Source organism: Scomber scombrus, unplaced genomic scaffold (genome assembly GCF_963691925.1).
Source record: "Scomber scombrus unplaced genomic scaffold, fScoSco1.1 SCAFFOLD_282, whole genome shotgun sequence".
Lineage (NCBI taxonomy): Eukaryota > Metazoa > Chordata > Actinopteri > Scombriformes > Scombridae > Scomber > Scomber scombrus.
The window spans coordinates 4,671-28,201 of record NW_026910341.1 but is presented as its reverse complement, the minus strand read 5'-3'; the positions used below and the strand labels follow the sequence as shown (position 1 = coordinate 28,201).

Genomic DNA, 23,531 nt, shown 5'->3' with positions numbered 1-23,531 from the left:
AATGTATTGAGTGTTTCAGAATAACACTACCTAAAGGAAGCATATATAAGGAGAATAGTATAACTAAAGGAAGCATATATAAGGAGAATAGTATAACTAAAGGAAGCATATATAAGGAGAATAGTATTACTAAAGGAAGCATATATAAGGAGAATAGTATTAACTAAAGGAAGCATATATAAGGAGAATAGTATAACTAAAGGAAACATATATAAGGAGAATAGTATAACTAAAGGAAGCATATATAAGGAGAATAGTATAACTAAAGGAAGCATATATAAGGAGAATAGTATAACTAAAGGAAACATATATAAGGAGAATAGTATAACTAAAGGAAGCATATATAAGGAGAATAGTATAACTAAAGGAAGCATATATAAGGAGAATAGTATAACTAAAGGAAGCATATATAAGGAGAATAGTATAACTAAAGGAAGCATATATAAGGAGAATAGTATAACTAAAGGAAACATATATAAGGAGAATAGTATAACTAAAGGAAACATATATAAGGAGAATAATATAACTAAAGGAAACATATATAAGGAGAATAGTATAACTAAAGGAAGCATATATAAGGAGAATAGTATAACTAAAGGAAGCATATATAAGGAGAATAGTATTAACTAAAGGAAGCATATATAAGGAGAATAGTATAACTAAAGGAAGCATATATAAGGAGAATAGTATAACTAAAGGAAGCATATATAAGGAGAATAATATAACTAAAGGAAGCATATATAAGGAGAATAGTATAACTAAAGGAAGCATATATAAGGAGAATAGTATAACTAAAGGAAACATATATAAGGAGAATAGTATTAACTAAAGGAAGCATATATAAGGAGAATAGTATTAACTAAAGGAAGCATATATAAGGAGAATAGTATTAACTAAAGGAAACATATATAAGGAGAATAGTATAACTAAAGGAAACATATATAAGGAGAATAGTATAACTAAAGGAAACATATATAAGGAGAATAGTATAATAAAGGAAGCATATATAAGGAGAATAGTATAACTAAAGGAAGCATATATAAGGAGAATAGTATAACTAAAGGAAGCATATATAAGGAGAATAATATAACTAAAGGAAGCATATATAAGGAGAATAGTATAACTAAAGGAAACATATATAAGGAGAATAGTATAACTAAAGGAAACATATATAAGGAGAATAGTATAACTAAAGGAAGCATATATAAGGAGAATAGTATAACTAAAGGAAACATATATAAGGAGAATAGTATAACTAAAGGAAACATATATAAGGAGAATAGTATAACTAAAGGAAACATATATAAGGTGAATAGTATAACTAAAGGAAACATATATAAGGAGAATAGTATTAACTAAAGGAAGCATATATAAGGAGAATAGTATAACTAAAGGAAACATATATAAGGAGAATAGTATAACTAAAGGAAGCATATATAAGGAGAATAGTATAACTAAAGGAAACATATATAAGGATAATAGTATTAACTAAAGGAAACATATATAAGGAGAATAGTATAACTAAAGGAAACATATATAAGGAGAATAGTATTAACTAAAGGAAGCATATATAAGGAGAATAGTATTAACTAAAGGAAGCATATATAAGGAGAATAGTATAACTAAAGGAAGCATATATAAGGAGAATAGTATAACTAAAGGAAGCATATATAAGGAGAATAGTATAACTAAAGGAAACATATATAAGGAGAATAGTATAACTAAAGGAAGCATATATAAGGAGAATAGTATTAACTAAAGGAAGCATATATAAGGAGAATAGTATAACTAAAGGAAACATATATAAGGAGAATAGTATAACTAAAGGAAGCATATATAAGGAGAATAGTATAACTAAAGGAAGCATATATAAGGAGAATAGTATAACTAAAGGAAGCATATATAAGGAGAATAGTATTAACTAAAGGAAACATATATAAGGAGAATAGTATAACTAAAGGAAGCATATATAAGGAGAATAGTATTAACTAAAGGAAGCATATATAAGGAGAATAGTATAACTAAAGGAAACATATATAAGGAGAATAGTATAACTAAAGGAAGCATATATAAGGAGAATAGTATTAACTAAAGGAAGCATATATAAGGAGAATAGTATAACTAAAGGAAACATATATAAGGAGAATAGTATAACTAAAGGAAGCATATATAAGGAGAATAGTATAACTAAAGGAAACATATATAAGGAGAATAGTATAACTAAAGGAAGCATATATAAGGAGAATAGTATAACTAAAGGAAGCATATATAAGGAGAATAGTATAACTAAAGGAAACATATATAAGGAGAATAGTATAACTAAAGGAAGCATATATAAGGAGAATAGTATAACTAAAGGAAGCATATATAAGGAGAATAGTATAACTAAAGGAAACATATATAAGGAGAATAGTATAACTAAAGGAAGCATATATAAGGAGAATAGTATTAACTAAAGGAAGCATATATAAGGAGAATAGTATAACTAAAGGAAACATATATAAGGAGAATAGTATAACTAAAGGAAGCATATATAAGGAGAATAGTATAACTAAAGGAAGCATATATAAGGAGAATAGTATAACTAAAGGAAGCATATATAAGGAGAATAGTATAACTAAAGGAAGCATATATAAGGAGAATAATATAACTAAAGGAAGCATATATAAGGAGAATAATATAACTAAAGGAAGCATATATAAGGAGAATAGTATAACTAAAGGAAACATATATAAGGAGAATAGTATTAACTAAAGGAAGCATATATAAGGAGAATAGTATTAACTAAAGGAAGCATATATAAGGAGAATAGTATAACTAAAGGAAGCATATATAAGGAGAATAGTATAACTAAAGGAAGCATATATAAGGAGAATAGTATAACTAAAGGAAACATATATAAGGAGAATAGTATTAACTAAAGGAAGCATATATAAGGAGAATAGTATTAACTAAAGGAAGCATATATAAGGAGAATAGTATAACTAAAGGAAGCATATATAAGGAGAATAGTATAACTAAAGGAAGCATATATAAGGAGAATAGTATAACTAAAGGAAGCATATATAAGGAGAATATTATTAACTAAAGGAAACATATATAAGGAGAATAGTATAACTAAAGGAAGCATATATAAGGAGAATAGTATAACTAAAGGAAACATATATAAGGAGAATAATATAACTAAAGGAAGCATATATAAGGAGAATAGTATAACTAAAGGAAGCATATATAAGGAGAATAGTATAACTAAAGGAAGCATATATAAGGAGAATAGTATTAACTAAAGGAAGCATATATAAGGAGAATAGTATAACTAAAGGAAGCATATATAAGGAGAATAGTATAACTAAAGGAAGCATATATAAGGAGAATAGTATAACTAAAGGAAACATATATAAGGAGAATAGTATAACTAAAGGAAACATATATAAGGAGAATAGTATAACTAAAGGAAGCATATATAAGGAGAATAGTATAACTAAAGGAAACATATATAAGGAGAATAGTATAACTAAAGGAAGCATATATAAGGAGAATAGTATAACTAAAGGAAGCATATATAAGGAGAATAGTATAACTAAAGGAAGCATATATAAGGAGAATAGTATAACTAAAGGAAACATATATAAGGAGAATAGTATAACTAAAGGAAGCATATATAAGGAGAATAGTATAACTAAAGGAAACATATATAAGGAGAATAGTATTAACTAAAGGAAGCATATATAAGGAGAATAGTATAACTAAAGGAAGCATATATAAGGAGAATAGTATAACTAAAGGAAGCATATATAAGGAGAATAGTATAACTAAAGGAAGCATATATAAGGAGAATAGTATTAACTAAAGGAAGCATATATAAGGAGAATAGTATAACTAAAGGAAGCATATATAAGGAGAATAGTATTAACTAAAGGAAGCATATATAAGGAGAATAGTATAACTAAAGGAAGCATATATAAGGAGAATAGTATTAACTAAAGGAAGCATATATAAGGAGAATAGTATAACTAAAGGAAGCATATATAAGGAGAATAGTATAACTAAAGGAAGCATATATAAGGAGAATAGTATAACTAAAGGAAGCATATATAAGGAGAATAGTATAACTAAAGGAAACATATATAAGGAGAATAGTATAACTAAAGGAAGCATATATAAGGAGAATAGTATTAACTAAAGGAAGCATATATAAGGAGAATAGTATTAACTAAAGGAAGCATATATAAGGAGAATAGTATAACTAAAGGAAACATATATAAGGAGAATAGTATTAACTAAAGGAAGCATATATAAGGAGAATAGTATAACTAAAGGAAGCATATATAAGGAGAATAGTATAACTAAAGGAAACATATATAAGGAGAATAGTATAACTAAAGGAAGCATATATAAGGAGAATAATATAACTAAAGGAAGCATATATAAGGAGAATAGTATAACTAAAGGAAGCATATATAAGGAGAATAGTATTAACTAAAGGAAGCATATATAAGGAGAATAGTATTAACTAAAGGAAGCATATATAAGGAGAATAGTATTAACTAAAGGAAGCATATATAAGGAGAATAGTATAACTAAAGGAAACATATATAAGGAGAATAGTATAACTAAAGGAAGCATATATAAGGAGAATAGTATAACTAAAGGAAGCATATATAAGGAGAATAGTATAACTAAAGGAAGCATATATAAGGAGAATAGTATAACTAAAGGAAGCATATATAAGGAGAATAGTATAACTAAAGGAAGCATATATAAGGAGAATAGTATAACTAAAGGAAGCATATATAAGGAGAATAGTATAACTAAAGGAAGCATATATAAGGAGAATAGTATAACTAAAGGAAGCATATATAAGGAGAATAGTATAACTAAAGGAAGCATATATAAGGAGAATAGTATAACTAAAGGAAGCATATATAAGGAGAATAGTATAACTAAAGGAAACATATATAAGGAGAATAGTATAACTAAAGGAAGCATATATAAGGAGAATAGTATAACTAAAGGAAGCATATATAAGGAGAATAGTATAACTAAAGGAAGCATATATAAGGAGAATAGTATAACTAAAGGAAGCATATATAAGGAGAATAGTATAACTAAAGGAAGCATATATAAGGAGAATAGTATAACTAAAGGAAGCATATATAAGGAGAATAGTATAACTAAAGGAAGCATATATAAGGAGAATAGTATAACTAAAGGAAGCATATATAAGGAGAATAGTATTAACTAAAGGAAGCATATATAAGGAGAATAGTATTAACTAAAGGAAGCATATATAAGGAGAATAGTATTAACTAAAGGAAGCATATATAAGGAGAATAGTATTAACTAAAGGAAGCATATATAAGGAGAATAGTATTAACTAAAGGAAACATATATAAGGAGAATAGTATAACTAAAGGAAGCATATATAAGGAGAATAGTATTAACTAAAGGAAGCATATATAAGGAGAATAGTATAACTAAAGGAAGCATATATAAGGAGAATAGTATAACTAAAGGAAACATATATAAGGAGAATAGTATTAACTAAAGGAAACATATATAAGGAGAATAATATAACTAAAGGAAGCATATATAAGGAGAATAGTATTAACTAAAGGACACATGCATATATAAGGAGAATAGTATAACTAAAGGAAGCATATATAAGGAGAATAGTATTAACTAAAGGAAACATATATAAGGAGAATAGTATAACTAAAGGAAGCATATATAAGGAGAATAGTATTAACTAAAGGAAACATATATAAGGAGAATAGTATAACTAAAGGAAGCATATATAAGGAGAATAGTATAACTAAAGGAAGCATATATAAGGAGAATAGTATAACTAAAGGAAGCATATATAAGGAGAATAGTATAACTAAAGGAAGCATATATAAGGAGAATAGTATAACTAAAGGAAGCATATATAAGGAGAATAGTATAACTAAAGGAAGCATATATAAGGAGAATAGTATAACTAAAGGAAGCATATATAAGGAGAATAGTATAACTAAAGGAAGCATATATAAGGAGAATAGTATAACTAAAGGAAACATATATAAGGAGAATAGTATTAACTAAAGGAAGCATATATAAGGAGAATAGTATAACTAAAGGAAGCATATATAAGGAGAAATAGTATAACTAAAGGAAGCATATATAAGGAGAATAGTATAACTAAAGGAAACATATATAAGGAGAATAGTATTAACTAAAGGAAAGCATATATAAGGAGAATAGTATAACTAAAGGAAGCATATATAAGGAGAATAGTATTAACTAAAGGAAGCATATATAAGGAGAATAGTATAACTAAAGGAAGCATATATAAGGAGAATAGTATAACTAAAGGAAACATATATAAGGAGAATAGTATAACTAAAGGAAGCATATATAAGGAGAATAGTATAACTAAAGGAAAGCATATATAAGGAGAATAGTATAACTAAAGGAAGCATATATAAGGAGAATAGTATAAACTAAAGGAAGCATATATAAGGAGAATAAGTATAACTAAAGGAAGCATATATAAGGAGAATAGTATTAACTAAAGGAAGCATATATAAGGAGAATAGTATAACTAAAGGAAGCATATATAAGGAGAATAGTATAAACTAAAGGAAAGCATATATAAGGAGAATAGTATTAACTAAAGGAAGCATATATAAGGAGAATAGTATAACTAAAGGGAAGCATATATAAGGAGAATAGTATAACTAAAGGAAGCATATATAAGGAGAATAGTATAACTAAAGGAAGCATATATAAGGAGAATAGTATAACTAAAGGAAGCATATATAAGGAGAATAGTATTAACTAAAGGAAGCATATATAAGGAGAATAGTATAACTAAAGGAAGCATATATAAGGAGAATAGTATAACTAAAGGAAGCATATATAAGGAGAATAGTATAACTAAAGGAAAGCATATATAAGGAGAATAGTATAACTAAAGGAAGCATATATAAGGAGAATAGTATAACTAAAGGAAGCATATATAAGGAGAATAGTATAACTAAAGGAAGCATATATAAGGAGAATAGTATAACTAAAGGAAGCATATATAAGGAGAATAGTATAACTAAAGGAAGCATATATAAGGAGAATAGTATAACTAAAGGAAGCATATATAAGGAGAATAGTATAACTAAAGGAAGCATATATAAGGAGAATAGTATAACTAAAGGAAGCATATATAAGGAGAATAGTATAACTAAAGGAAAGCATATATAAGGAGAATAGTATAACTAAAGGAAGCATATATAAGGAGAATAGTATAACTAAAGGAAGCATATATAAGGAGAATAGTATTAACTAAAGGAAGCATATATAAGGAGAATAGTATAACTAAAGGAACATATATAAGGAGAATAGTATAACTAAAGGAAGCATATATAAGGAGAATAGTATAACTAAAGGAAGCATATATAAGGAGAATAGTATAACTAAAGGAAGCATATATAAGGAGAATAGTATAACTAAAGGAAGCATATATAAGGAGAATAGTATAACTAAAGGAAGCATATATAAGGAGAATAGTATTAACTAAAGGAAAACATATATAAGGAGAATAGTATAACTAAAGGAAGCATATATAAGGAGAATAGTATAACTAAAGGAAGCATATATAAGGAGAATAGTATAACTAAAGGAAGCATATATAAGGAGAATAGTATAACTAAAGGAAAGCATATATAAGGAGAATAGTATAACTAAAGGAAACATATATAAGGAGAATAGTATTAACTAAAGGAAGCATATATAAGGAGAATAGTATTAACTAAAGGAAGCATATATAAGGAGAATAGTATAACTAAAGGAAGCATATATAAGGAGAATAGTATAACTAAAGGAAGCATATATAAGGAGAATAGTATAACTAAAGGAAACATATATAAGGAGAATAGTATTAACTAAAGGAAGCATATATAAGGAGAATAGTATAACTAAAGGAAGCATATATAAGGAGAATAGTATAACTAAAGGAAGCATATATAAGGAGAATAGTATAAACTAAAGGAAGCATATATAAGGAGAATAGTATAACTAAAGGAAGCATATATAAGGAGAATAGTATAACTAAAGGAAACATATATAAGGAGAATAGTATAACTAAAGGAAGCATATATAAGGAGAATAGTATAACTAAAGGGAAGCATATATAAGGAGAATAGTATACTAAAGGAAGCATATATAAGGAGAATAGTATAACTAAAGGAAAGCATATATAAGGAGAATAGTATTAACTAAAGGAAACATATATAAGGAGAATAGTATAACTAAAGGAAAGCATATATAAGGAGAATAGTATAACTAAAGGAAGCATATATAAGGAGAATAGTATAACTAAAGGAAGCAATATATAAGGAGAATAGTATAAACTAAAGGAAAGCATATATAAGGAGAATAGTATAACTAAAGGAAACATATATAAGGAGAATAGTATAACTAAAGGAAAGCATATATAAGGAGAATAGTATTAACTAAAGGAAACATATATAAGGAGAAATAGTATAACTAAAGGAAGCATATATAAGGAGAATAGTATAAACTAAAGGAAGCATATATAAGGAGAATAGTATAACTAAAGGAAGCATATATAAGGAGAATAGTATTAAACTAAAGGAAAGCATATATAAGGAGAATAGTATAACTAAAGGAAACATATATAAGGAGAATAGTATAACTAAAGGAAGCATATATAAGGAGAATAGTATAACTAAAGGAAGCATATATAAGGAGAATAGTATAACTAAAGGAAGCATATATAAGGAGAATAGTATAACTAAAAGGAAAGCATATATAAGGAGAATAGTATAACTAAAGGAAAACATATAAAGAAATAGTAACTAAGGAATATAGGGAAGAAACTAAAGGAAAGCATATATAAGGAGAATAGTATAACTAAAGGAAAGCATATATAAGGAGAATAGTATTAAACTAAAGGAAGCATATATAAGGAGAATAGTATAACTAAAGGAAGCATATATAAGGAGAATAGTATAACTAAAGGAAAGCATATATAAGGAGAATAGTATTAACTAAAGGAAACATATATAAGGAGAATAGTATAACTAAAGGAAGCATATATAAGGAGAATAGTATAACTAAAGGAAGCATATATAAGGAGAATAGTATAACTAAAGGAAGCATATATAAGGAGAATAGTATAACTAAAGGAAGCATATATAAGGAGAATAGTATTAACTAAAGGGAAAGCATATATAAGGAGAATAGTATAACTAAAGGAAGCATATATAAGGAGAATAGTATAAACTAAAGGAAACATATATAAGGAGAATAGTATAACTAAAGGAAGCATATATAAGGAGAATAGTATAACTAAAGGAAAGCATATATAAGGAGAATAGTATAACTAAAGGAAGCATATATAAGGAGAATAGTATAACTAAAGGAAGCATATATAAGGAGAATAGTATTAACTAAAGGAAGCATATATAAGGAGAATAGTATAACTAAAGGAAGCATATATAAGGAGAATAGTATAACTAAAGGAAGCATATATAAGGAGAATAGTATAACTAAAGGAAACATATATAAGGAGAATAGTATTAACTAAAGGAAAGCATATATAAGGAGAATAGTATAAACTAAAGGAAGCATATATAAGGAGAATAGTATACTAAAGGAAACATATATAAGGAGAATAGTATAACTAAAGGAAGCATATATAAGGAGGAATAGTATTAACTAAAGGAAACATATATAAGGAGAATAGTATTAACTAAAGGAAGCATATATAAGGAGGAATAGTATAACTAAAGGAAGCATATATAAGGAGAATAGTATAACTAAAGGAAAGCATATATAAGGAGAATAGTATAACTAAAGGAAGCATATATAAGGAGAATAGTATAACTAAAGGAAACATATATAAGGAGAATAGTATTAACTAAAGGAAGCATATATAAGGAGAATAGTATAACTAAAGGAAACATATATAAGGAGAATAGTATTAACTAAAGGAAGCATATATAAGGAGAATAGTATAACTAAAGGAAACATATATAAGGAGAATAGTATAACTAAAGGAAGCATATATAAGGAGAATAGTATAACTAAAGGAAGCATATATAAGGAGAATAGTATAACTAAAGGAAGCATATATAAGGAGAATAGTATTAACTAAAGGAAGCATATATAAGGAGAATAGTATTAACTAAAGGAAGCATATATAAGGAGAATAGTTATAACTAAAGGAAGCATATATAAGGAGAATAGTATAACTAAAGGAAGCATATATAAGGAGAATAGTATAACTAAAGGAAGCATATATAAGGAGAATAGTATAACTAAAGGAAACATATATAAGGAGAATAGTATTAACTAAAGGAAGCATATATAAGGAGAATAGTATTACTAAAGGAAGCATATATAAGGAGAATAGTATAACTAAAGGAAGCATATATAAGGAGAATAGTATAACTAAAGGAAGCATATATAAGGAGAATAGTATAACTAAAGGAAGCATATATAAGGAGAATAGTATAACTAAAGGAAGCATATATAAGGGAGAATAGTATAACTAAAGGAAAACATATATAAGGAGAATAGTATAACTAAAGGAAGCATATATAAGGAGAAATAGTATAACTAAAGGAAAGCATATATAAGGAGAATAGTATAACTAAAGGAAACATATATAAGGAGAATAGTATAACTAAAGGAAAGCATATATAAGGAGAATAGTATTAACTAAAGGAAGCATATATAAGGAGAATAGTATAACTAAAGGGAAACATATATAAGGAGAATAGTATTAACTAAAGGAAGCATATATAAGGAGAATAGTATTAACCTAAAGGGAACATATATAAGGAGAATAGTATAACTAAAGGAAGCATATATAAGGAGAATAGTATAACTAAAGGAAGCATATATAAGGAGAAATAGTATAACTAAAGGAAGCATATATAAGGAGAATAATATAACTAAAAGGAAGCATAATATAAGGAGAATAGTATTAACTAAAGGAAACATATATAAGGAGAATAGTATAACTAAAGGAAGCATATATAAGGAGAATAGTATTAACTAAAGGAAACATATATAAGGAGAATAGTATAACTAAAGGAAGCATATATAAGGAGAATAGTATAACTAAAGGAAACATATATAAGGAGAATAGTATAACTAAAGGAAGCATATATAAGGAGAATAGTATAACTAAAGGAAGCATATATAAGGAGAATAGTATAACTAAAGGAAGCATATATAAGGAGAATAGTATTAACTAAAGGAAGCATATATAAGGAGAATAGTATTAACTAAAGGAAAGCATATATAAGGAGAATAGTATAACTAAAGGAAGCATATATAAGGAGAATAGTATTAACTAAAGGAAGCATATATAAGGAGAATAGTATAACTAAAGGAAAGCATATATAAGGAGAATAGTATAACTAAAGGAAACATATATAAGGAGAATAGTATAACTAAAGGAAGCATATATAAGGAGAATAGTATAACTAAAGGAAGCATATATAAGGAGAATAGTATAACTAAAGGAAGCATATATAAGGAGAATAGTATTAACTAAAGGAAGCATATATAAGGAGAATAGTATTAACTAAAGGAAAGCATATATAAGGAGAATAGTATAACTAAAGGAAGCATATATAAAGGAGAATAGTATAACTAAAGGAAACATATATAAGGAGAATAGTATAACTAAAGGAAGCATATATAAGGAGAATAGTATAACTAAAGGAAGCATATATAAGGAGAATAGTATAACTAAAGGAAGCATATATAAGGAGAATAGGTATAACTAAAGGAAGCATATATAAGGAGAATAGTATTAACTAAAGGAAGCATATATAAGGAGAATAGTATAACTAAAGGAAACATATATAAGGAGAATAGTATAAACTAAAGGAAGCATATATAAGGAGAATAGTATAACTAAAGGAAGCATATATAAGGAGAATAGTATAACTAAAGGAAGCATATATAAGGAGAATAGTATTAACTAAAGGAAGCATATATAAGGAGAATAGTATAACTAAAGGAAGACATATATAAGGAGAATAGTATAACTAAAGGAAGCATATATAAGGAGAATAGTATAACTAAAGGAAACATATATAAGGAGAATAGTATAACTAAAGGAAGCATATATAAGGAGAATAATATAACTAAAGGAAGCATATATAAGGAGAATAGTATAACTAAAGGAAAGCATATATAAGGAGAATAGTATTAACTAAAGGAAAGCATATATAAGGAGAATAGTATAACTAAAGGAAGCATATATAAGGAGAATAGTATTAACTAAAGGAAAGCATATATAAGGAGAATAGTATAACTAAAGGAAAGCATATATAAGGAGAATAGTATAACTAAAGGAAGCATATATAAGGAGAATAGTATTAACTAAAGGAAGCATATATAAGGAGAATAGTATAACTAAAGGAAACATATATAAGGAGAATAGTATAACTAAAGGAAGCATATATAAGGAGAATAGTATAACTAAAGGAAGCATATATAAGGAGAATAGTATAACTAAAGGAAGCATATATTAAGGAGAATAGTATAACTAAAGGAAGCATATATAAGGAGAATAGTATAACTAAAGGAAGCATATATAAGGAGAATAGTATAACTAAAGGAAGCATATATAAGGAGAATAGTAATAACTAAAGGAAAGCATATATAAGGAGAATAGTATAACTAAAAGGAAGCATATATAAGGAGAATAGTATAACTAAAGGAAGCATATATAAGGAGAATAGTAATAACTAAAGGAAACATATATAAGGAGAATAGTATAACTAAAGGAAGCATATATAAGGAGAATAGTATAACTAAAGGAAACATATATAAGGAGAATAGTATAAACTAAAGGAAAGCATATATAAGGAGAATAGTATTAACTAAAGGAAGCATATATAAGGAGAATAGTATAACTAAAGGAAGCATATATAAGGAGAATAGTATTAACTAAAGGAAACATATATAAGGAGAATAGTATAAACTAAAGGAAGCATATATAAGGAGAATAGTATAACTAAAGGAAGCATATATAAGGAGAATAGTATAAACTAAAGGAAAGCATATATAAGGAGAATAGTATTAACTAAAGGAAACATATATAAGGAGAATAGTATAACTAAAGGAAAGCATATATAAGGAGAATAGTATAACTAAAGGAAGCATATATAAGGAGAATAGTATAACTAAAGGAAGCATATATAAGGAGAATAGTATAACTAAAGGAAAGCAATATATAAGGAGAATAGTATAACTAAAGGAAACATATATAAGGAGAATAGTATAACTAAAGGAAAGCATATATAAGGAGAATAGTATAACTAAAGGAAAGCATATATAAGGAGAATAGTATAACTAAAGGAAAGCATATATAAGGAGAATAGTATTAACTAAAGGAAACATATATAAGGAGAATAGTATAACTAAAGGAAGCATATATAAGGAGAATAGTATTAACTAAAGGAAGCATATATAAGGAGAATAGTATAACTAAAGGAAGCATATATAAGGAGAATAGTATAACTAAAGGAAGCATATATAAGGAGAATAGTATAACTAAAGGAAACATATATAAGGAGAATAGTATAACTAAAGGAAGCATATATAAGGAGAATAGTATTAACTAAAGGAAGCATATATAAGGAGAATAGTATAACTAAAGGAAGCATATATAAGGAGAATAGTATAACTAAAGGAAGCATATATAAGGAGAATAGTATAACTAAAGGAAAGCATATATAAGGAGAATAGTATTAACTAAAGGAAGCATATATAAGGAGAATAGTATTAACTAAAGGAAGCATATATAAGGAGAATAGTATAACTAAAGGAAGCATATATAAGGAGAATAGTATAACTAAAGGAAACATATATAAGGAGAATAGTATTAACTAAAGGAAAGCATATATAAGGAGAATAGTATTAACTAAAGGAAGCATATATAAGGAGAATAGTAATAACTAAAGGAAGCATATATAAGGAGAATAGTATAACTAAAGGAAGCATATATAAGGAGAATAGTATAACTAAAGGAAAGCATATATAAGGAGAATAGTATTAACTAAAGGAAAGCATATATAAGGAGAATAGTATAACTAAAGGAAAGCATATATAAGGAGAATAGTATAACTAAAGGAAGCATATATAAGGAGAATAGTATAACTAAAGGAAGCATATATAAGGAGAATAGTATTAACTAAAGGAAGCATATATAAGGAGAATAGTATAACTAAAGGAAGCATATATAAGGAGAATAGTATTAACTAAAGGAAGCATATATAAGGAGAATAGTATAAACTAAAGGAAGCATATATAAGGAGAATAGTATAACTAAAGGAAGCATATATAAGGAGAATAGTATAACTAAAGGAAAGCATATATAAGGAGAATAGTATAACTAAAGGAAGCATATATAAGGAGAATAGTATTAACTAAAGGAAGCATATATAAGGAGAATAGTATAACTAAAGGAAGCATATATAAGGAGAATAGTATTAACTAAAGGAAAGCATATATAAGGAGAATAGTATAACTAAAGGAAGCATATATAAGGAGAATAGTATAACTAAAGGAAGCATATATAAGGAGAATAGTATAACTAAAGGAAACATATATAAGGAGAATAGTATAACTAAAGGAAGCATATATAAGGAGAATAGTATAACTAAAGGAAGCATATATAAGGAGAATAGTATTAACTAAAGGAAGCATATATAAGGAGAATAGTATTAACTAAAGGAAGCATATATAAGGAGAATAGTATAACTAAAGGAAGCATATATAAGGAGAATAGTATAACTAAAGGAAGCATATATAAGGAGAATAGTATAACTAAAGGAAGCATATATAAGGAGAATAGTATAACTAAAGGAAGCATATATAAGGAGAATAGTATAACTAAAGGAAGCATATATAAGGAGAATAGTATTAACTAAAGGAAGCATATATAAGGAGAATAGTATAACTAAAGGAAGCATATATAAGGAGAATAGTATAACTAAAGGAAGCATATATAAGGAGAATAGTATAAACTAAAGGAAGCATATATAAGGAGAATAGTATAACTAAAGGAAGCATATATAAGGAGAATAGTATAACTAAAGGAAGCATATATAAGGAGAATAGTATAACTAAAGGAAGCATATATAAGGAGAATAGTATTAACTAAAGGAAGCATATATAAGGAGAATAGTATTAACTAAAGGAAGCATATATAAGGAGAATAGTATAACTAAAGGAAGCATATATAAGGAGAATAGTATAACTAAAGGAAGCATATATAAGGAGAATAGTATAACTAAAGGAAGCATATATAAGGAGAATAGTATAACTAAAGGAAGCATATATAAGGAGAATAGTATAACTAAAGGAAGCATATATAAGGAGAATAGTAATAACTAAAGGAAGCATATATAAGGAGAATAGTATAACTAAAGGAAGCATATATAAGGAGAATAGTATTAACTAAAGGAAGCATATATAAGGAGAATAGTATAACTAAAGGAAGCATATATAAGGAGAATAGTATAACTAAAGGAAGCATATATAAGGAGAATAGTATTAACTAAAGGAAGCATATATAAGGAGAATAGTATTAACTAAAGGAAGCATATATAAGGAGAATAGTATAACTAAAGGAAGCATATATAAGGAGAATAGTATAACTAAAGGAAACATATATAAGGAGAATAGTATAACTAAAGGAAACATATATAAGGAGAATAGTATAACTAAAGGAAGCATATATAAGGAGAATAGTATAACTAAAGGAAGCATATATAAGGAGAATAGTATAACTAAAGGAAGCATATATAAGGAGAATAGTATAACTAAAGGAAGCATATATAAGGAGAATAGTATAACTAAAGGAAGCATATATAAGGAGAATAGTATAACTAAAGGAAGCATATATAAGGAGAATAGTATTAACTAAAGGAAGCATATATAAGGAGAATAGTATAACTAAAGGAAGCATATATAAGGAGAATAGTATTAACTAAAGGAAGCATATATAAGGAGAATAGTATAACTAAAGGAAACATATATAAGGAGAATAGTATAACTAAAGGAAGCATATATAAGGAGAATAGTATAACTAAAGGAAGCATATATAAGGAGAATAGTATAACTAAAGGAAGCATATATAAGGAGAATAGTATAACTAAAGGAAGCATATATAAGGAGAATAGTATAACTAAAGGAAGCATATATAAGGAGAATAGTATAACTAAAGGAAAGCATATATAAGGAGAATAGTATAACTAAAGGAAGCATATATAAGGAGAATAGTATAACTAAAGGAAACATATATAAGGAGAATAGTATAACTAAAGGAAGCATATATAAGGAGAATAGTATAACTAAAGGAAGCATATATAAGGAGAATAGTATAACTAAAGGAAGCATATATAAGGAGAATAGTATAACTAAAGGAAAGCATATATAAGGAGAATAGTATAACTAAAGGAAGCATATATAAGGAGAATAGTATAAACTAAAGGAAGCATATATAAGGAGAATAGTATTAACTAAAGGAAGCATATATAAGGAGAATAGTATTAACTAAAGGAAGCATATATAAGGAGAATAGTATTAACTAAAGGAAGCATATATAAGGAGAATAGTATAACTAAAGGAAGCATATATAAGGAGAATAGTATAACTAAAGGAAGCATATATAAGGAGAATAGTATAACTAAAGGAAGCATATATAAGGAGAATAGTATAACTAAAGGAAGCATATATAAGGAGAATAGTATAACTAAAGGAAGCATATATAAGGAGAATAGTATAACTAAAGGAAGCATATATAAGGAGAATAGTATAACTAAAGGAAGCATATATAAGGAGAATAGTATAACTAAAGGAAGCATATATAAGGAGAATAGTATAACTAAAGGAAGCATATATAAGGAGAATAGTATAACTAAAGGAAGCATATATAAGGAGAATAGTATAACTAAAGGAAGCATATATAAGGAGAATAGTATAAACTAAAGGAAGCATATATAAGGAGAATAGTATAACTAAAGGAAGCATATATAAGGAGAATAGTATAAACTAAAGGAAGCATATATAAGGAGAATAGTATAACTAAAGGAAGCATATATAAGGAGAATAGTATAACTAAAGGAAGCATATATAAGGAGAATAGTATAACTAAAGGAAGCATATATAAGGAGAATAGTATTAACTAAAGGAAGCATATATAAGGAGAATAGTATTAACTAAAGGAAGCATATATAAGGAGAATAGTATAACTAAAGGAAGCATATATAAGGAGAATAGTATAACTAAAGGAAAGCATATATAAGGAGAATAGTATAACTAAAGGAAGCATATATAAGGAGAATAGTATAACTAAAGGAAGCATATATAAGGAGAATAGTATAACTAAAGGAAGCATATATAAGGAGAATAGTATAACTAAAGGAAGCATATATAAGGAGAATAGTATTAACTAAAGGAAGCATATATAAGGAGAATAGTATAACTAAAGGAAGCATATATAAGGAGAATAGTATAACTAAAGGAAGCATATATAAGGAGAATAGTATTAACTAAAGGAAGCATATATAAGGAGAATAGTATAACTAAAGGAAGCATATATAAGGAGAATAGTATAACTAAAGGAAGCATATATAAGGAGAATAGTATAACTAAAGGAAGCATATATAAGGAGAATAGTATTAACTAAAGGAAGCATATATAAGGAGAATAGTATAACTAAAGGAAGCATATATAAGGAGAATAGTATAACTAAAGGAAGCATATATAAGGAGAATAGTATAACTAAAGGAAGCATATATAAGGAGAATAGTATAACTAAAGGAAGCATATATAAGGAGAATAGTATAACTAAAGGAAGCATATATAAGGAGAATAGTATAACTAAAGGAAGCATATATAAGGAGAATAGTATAACTAAAGGAAAGCATATATAAGGAGAATAGTATAACTAAAGGAAGCATATATAAGGAGAATAGTATAACTAAAGGAAGCATATATAAGGAGAATAGTATTAACTAAAGGAAAGCATATATAAGGAGAATAGTATAACTAAAGGAAGCATATATAAGGAGAATAGTATTAACTAAAGGAAGCATATATAAGGAGAATAGTATAACTAAAGGAAGCATATATAAGGAGAATAGTATAACTAAAGGAAAGCATATATAAGGAGAATAGTATAACTAAAGGAAGCATATATAAGGAGAATTAGTTAACTAAAGGAAGCATATATAAGGAGAATAGTATTAACTAAAGGAAGCATATATAAGGAGAATAGTATTAACTAAAGGAAGCATATATAAGGAGAATAGTATAACTAAAGGAAGCATATATAAGGAGAATAGTTATAACTTAAGGGAAAGACTAAGGAAGCATATATAAGGAGAATAGTATAACTAAAGGAAAGCATATATAAGGAGAATAGTATAACTAAAGGAAGCATATATAAGGAGAATAGTATTAACTAAAGGAAGCATATATAAGGAGAATAGTATTAACTAAAGGAAGCATATATAAGGAGAATAGTATACTAGACATATATAAGGAGAATATATATATAAGGAGAATAGTATAACTAAAGGAAACATATATAAGAGAATAGTTAACTAAGGAAGCTATATAAGGAGATAGTATAACTAAAGGAAAGCATATATAAGGAGAATAGTATAACTAAAGGAAACATATATAAGGAGAATAGTATTAACTAAAGGAAGCATATATAAGGAGAATAGTATAACTAAAGGAAGCATATATAAGGAGAATAGTATAACTAAAGGAAACATATATAAGGAGAATAGTATAACTAAAGGAAACATATATAAGGAGAATAGTATAACTAAAGGAAGCATATATAAGGAGAATAGTATAACTAAAGGAAACATATATAAGGAGAATAGTATTAACTAAAGGAAGCATATATAAGGAGAATAGTATTAACTAAAGGAAGCATATATAAGGGAGAATAGTATAACTAAAGGAAGCATATATAAGGAGAATAGTATAACTAAAGGAAACATATATAAGGAGAATAGTATAACTAAAGGAAACATATATAAGGAGAATAGTATAACTAAAGGAAACATATATAAGGAGAATAGTATTAACTAAAGGAAAGCATATATAAGGAGAATAGTATTAACTAAAGGAAGCATATATAAGGAGAATAGTATAACTAAAGGAAACATATATAAGGAGAATAGTATAACTAAAGGAAGCATATATAAGGAGAATAGTATAACTAAAGGAAACATATATAAGGAGAATAGTATAACTAAAGGAAACATATATAAGGAGAATAGTATAACTAAAGGAAGCATATATAAGGAGAATAGTATAACTAAAGGAAGCATATATAAGGAGAATAGTATAACTAAAGGAAGCATATATAAGGAGAATAGTATAACTAAAGGAAACATATATAAGGAGAATAGTATAACTAAAGGAAACATATATAAGGAGAATAGTATTAACTAAAGGAAGCATATATAAGGAGAATAGTATTAACTAAAGGAAGCATATATAAGGAGAATAGTATAACTAAAGGAAACATATATAAGGAGAATAGTATAACTAAAGGAAGCATATATAAGGAGAATAGTATAACTAAAGGAAACATATATAAGGAGAATAGTATAACTAAAGGAAGCATATATAAGGAGAATAGTATAACTAAAGGAAACATATATAAGGAGAATAGTATAACTAAAGGAAACATATATAAGGAGAATAGTATAACTAAAGGAAGCATATATAAGGAGAATAGTATAACTAAAGGAAGCATATATAAGGAGAATAGTATTAACTAAAGGAAGCATATATAAGGAGAATAGTATAACTAAAGGAAACATATATAAGGAGAATAGTATAACTAAAGGAAGCATATATAAGGAGAATAGTATTAACTAAAGGAAGCATATATAAGGAGAATAGTATAACTAAAGGAAGCATATATAAGGAGAATAGTATAACTAAAGGAAGCATATATAAGGAGAATAGTATAACTAAAGGAAGCATATATAAGGAGAATAATATAACTAAAGGAAGCATATATAAGGAGAATAGTATTGGTCCAAGCACTGAACCCTGAGGAACACTGTGTCTAACTTTTGTTTGCATGGAGGATTTATCATTGACATTTACAAACTGAAATCTATCTGACAGATAGGATTTAAACCAATTTAATGCTGTTCCTTTAATACCAATTAAATGTTCAAGTCTCTTTAACAGGATTTGATGATCAATAGTATCGAAGGCAGCACTAAGATCTAACAGGACGAGGACAGAGAGAAGTCCATTATCTGATGAAGTTAGGAGGTCATTTGTAACTTTTACCAGTGCAGTTTCTGTACTATGATGAGCTCTGAATCCAGACTGAAAATCCTCAAATAAGCTGTTATTATTTATAAGTTACACAGCTGATTGGCAACTGCTTTCTCGAGGATCTTAGAGAGAAAGGGGAGGTTCGATATGGGCCTATAGTTAGCTAGAACCTCTGAATCAAGAGTAGGCTTCTTAAGAAGTGGTTTAATGACAGCTACTTTAAAAGACTGTGGTACATATCCTGTCACTAAAGACAGATTGATCATATCTAATAAGGAAGTACTAACAGAGGGAAGGACTTCCTTAAGCAGCCTAGTTGGAATCGGGTCTAAGAGACAGGTTGATGGTTTAGAGGAAGTGATCATTAAGGTTAGTTCTATAAGGTCGACTGGAGAGAAACAGTCTAGATAAATATCAGGTTTAACAGCAGTTTCTGAGTTTCCTATGTTAAAGGATGAATCAGTGCTTATTGAGGGCAAGAGGTGATTAATTGTGTCCCTAATAGTTAAGATTTTATCATTAAAGAAACTCATGAAGTCATCACTACTGAGAGTTAAAGGAATACATGGATCAGTAGTGTTATGACTCTTTGTCAGTTTAGCCAAAGTACTGAAAAGAAACCTTGGACTATTTTTATTCTCCTCTATTAGTGATGAGTAGTAGGCAGCTCTGGTGTTACGGAGGGCCTTCTTATATTTTTTAAGACTGTCTTGCCAGGTTAGGTGAGATTCTTCTGATATAGTGGAGCGCCATATTCTTTCTAGTTTTCGTAAAATTTGTTTTAATTGTCGAGTTTGGGAATTATACCAAGGAGCTGTTTTCCGTTGTTTAATTATCTTCTTTTTTAAAGGAGCGATGGAGTCCAGAGTTGTTCTCAGTAAGTCTGCAGCGCTATCAACAATACAGTCAATCTGGGGGGGACTGAAATCAGAATAAGTCATCTCTGTTGTATTGATACATGGCATTGAGCTCAACATTGATGGAATTATTTCTTTAAATTTAGTGACAACACCATCAGACAGACATCTAGTAAGAACATGTCTGTCCAGTGGTGTATAGTCCAGTAATAAAAATTCAAATGTTATTAAGTAGTGGTCTGATAAAGAAGGATTATGAGGGAAAACTATTAAATGTTCAACCTCAATACCATATGTCAGAACAAGGTCGAGGGTGTGGTTATAACAGTGAGTTGGCTCATTCACATTTTGAGAGAAGCCAATTGAATCTAATAATGCAATAAATGCAGTGTTAAGGCTATCACTCTCAACATCCACATGAATGTTAAAGTCACCTACTATAATTATCTTATCAGTGCTAAGGACTAAATTTGATAAAAGCTCTGAGAAGTCAGATAAAAATTGGGCGTACGGGCCAGGAGGACGGTAGATTACAACAAATAAGACAGGCTGTAAAGTTTTCCAGGCTGGGTGAGAAAGGCTGAGAACAAGACTTTCAAATGATTTATAATTAAGTTTAGGTCTAGGGTTGATTTTTAGGTCTGAGTTAAAAATGGCTGCAACTCCACCTCCTCGGCCGGTGTCTCGAGGGATGTGGGTATTGATATGACTGGGAGGAGTGGATTCATTTAGACTGACATATTCATCCTGACGCAGCCAGGTTTCAGTAAGACAGAATAAGTCAATATGATGATCTGATATTATATCATTGATTAATACACCTTTAGAGGAGAGAGATCTAGTGTTTAAGAGTCCACATTTAACTCTCTTATTTTGATGGTCCATTACTGGAGTGGTATTAATTTTGGTCAGGTTTTTATGTATCGCTCTTCTATTAAAAGCTGTTTTAATTGGTTTAGGAGGTCGGGGGACAGACACAGTCTCTATATGTAATTGGGTGGGTAACTGCTCTAGTGGAAGCACAGAGAAGCGTGTAAGACTGCAGCTCTGTCTCCTGGTCTGGACTCTGGGTTGTCATGGATTTGGGTCAATGAATTCGGCCATATTTCTAGATATGAGAGCAGCTCCGTCCAAAGTGGGATGTATGCCGTCTCTCCTAATCAGACCAGGTCTTCCCCAAAAAGTTTGCCAATTATCAACGAAGCCCACATCATTATCTGGACACCACCTCGACAACCAGCGGTTAAATGATGACATGCGGCTATACATGTCATCACTGATCAAATTAGGCAGGGGCCCAGAGAAAACTACGGAGTCCGACATTGTTTTAGCAAATGTACACACCGACTCAACATTAATTTTAGTGACCTCCGATTGGCGTAACTGGGTGTCATTTCCACAGGCATGAATGATAATCTTACTGTACCTATGTTTATCCTTAGCCAGCAGTTTTAAAGTTGACTCTATGTCGCCCGCTCTGGCCCCAGGAATACATTTGACTATGGTCCCTAGTGTCGCTAATTTCACGTTTCTGACTATGGAGCTACCAATGATCAGAGTCTGTTCCTCAGCAGGTGTGTTGCTGAGTGGGGAGAATCTGTTAGAAACATGAAGTGGTTGGTGGTGAACCGTGGGCTTCTGTTTGGGGCTATGCTTCCTTCCAGCAGTCACCCACCTTCCCTGGTTTCCCAGCTGCTTGAGAGCTACCGGGGGATTAGCAGCTATGCTAACACTGGCTGCAGGACGGCTCGCACCGGTTACTGGGGCCTGGCTAATAACTGGAGCTAGCTGGCTATCCTTGGTGCGGAGCCGCGTTTCTAACTCACTAAGCCTCGCCTCCAAAACTGCAAACAGACTACACTTAGTACAAGTATCATTACCGTCAAAGGAGGCAGAGGAGTAGCTAAACATGTGACACACCGAGCAAGATAGAGCAGAAGAGTGAGAAGAGGGGAGAGAAGCCATGGCTAACCGCTAACCAAGATTAGCTGTGGAGCTAACCGGAGCTAACAATAGAGCTAAAGCAACAGAAGTTTAAAACTGTGGGTTTTAAGAGATAAAAGCAAGAAGCGCTTTAAACCAAACAAGTGTATGCTTAAGTGTACAATTAATAAGTATCAACAGGAATTAAGAATATATAAAAGTTAGCGGAGTAGAGAGCAGAGACGCTAACGCTAACAGTAAACAGTAACACAGACGGTAACAGGAAGTGACGGGGATATTATATTATATTATATTATATTATATTATATTATATTATATTATATTATATTATATTATATTATATTGTACTATATTATATTATATTATATTATATTATATTAT

At 28.4% G+C, this 23,531-nt stretch overlaps 1 protein-coding gene across 1 annotated transcript; it reads right to left on the bottom strand.

The window, feature by feature from the left end:
• Positions 1-21,618: 21,618 nt before the first annotated feature.
• On the bottom strand, positions 21,619-23,270 carry LOC133976949 (uncharacterized). The gene has a single exon (XM_062415086.1). It carries the CDS (start codon positions 23,169-23,171, stop codon positions 22,281-22,283), a length of 891 nt encoding a protein of 296 aa, XP_062271070.1. The 5' UTR covers positions 23,172-23,270; the 3' UTR covers positions 21,619-22,280.
• Positions 23,271-23,531: the final 261 nt, after the last annotated feature.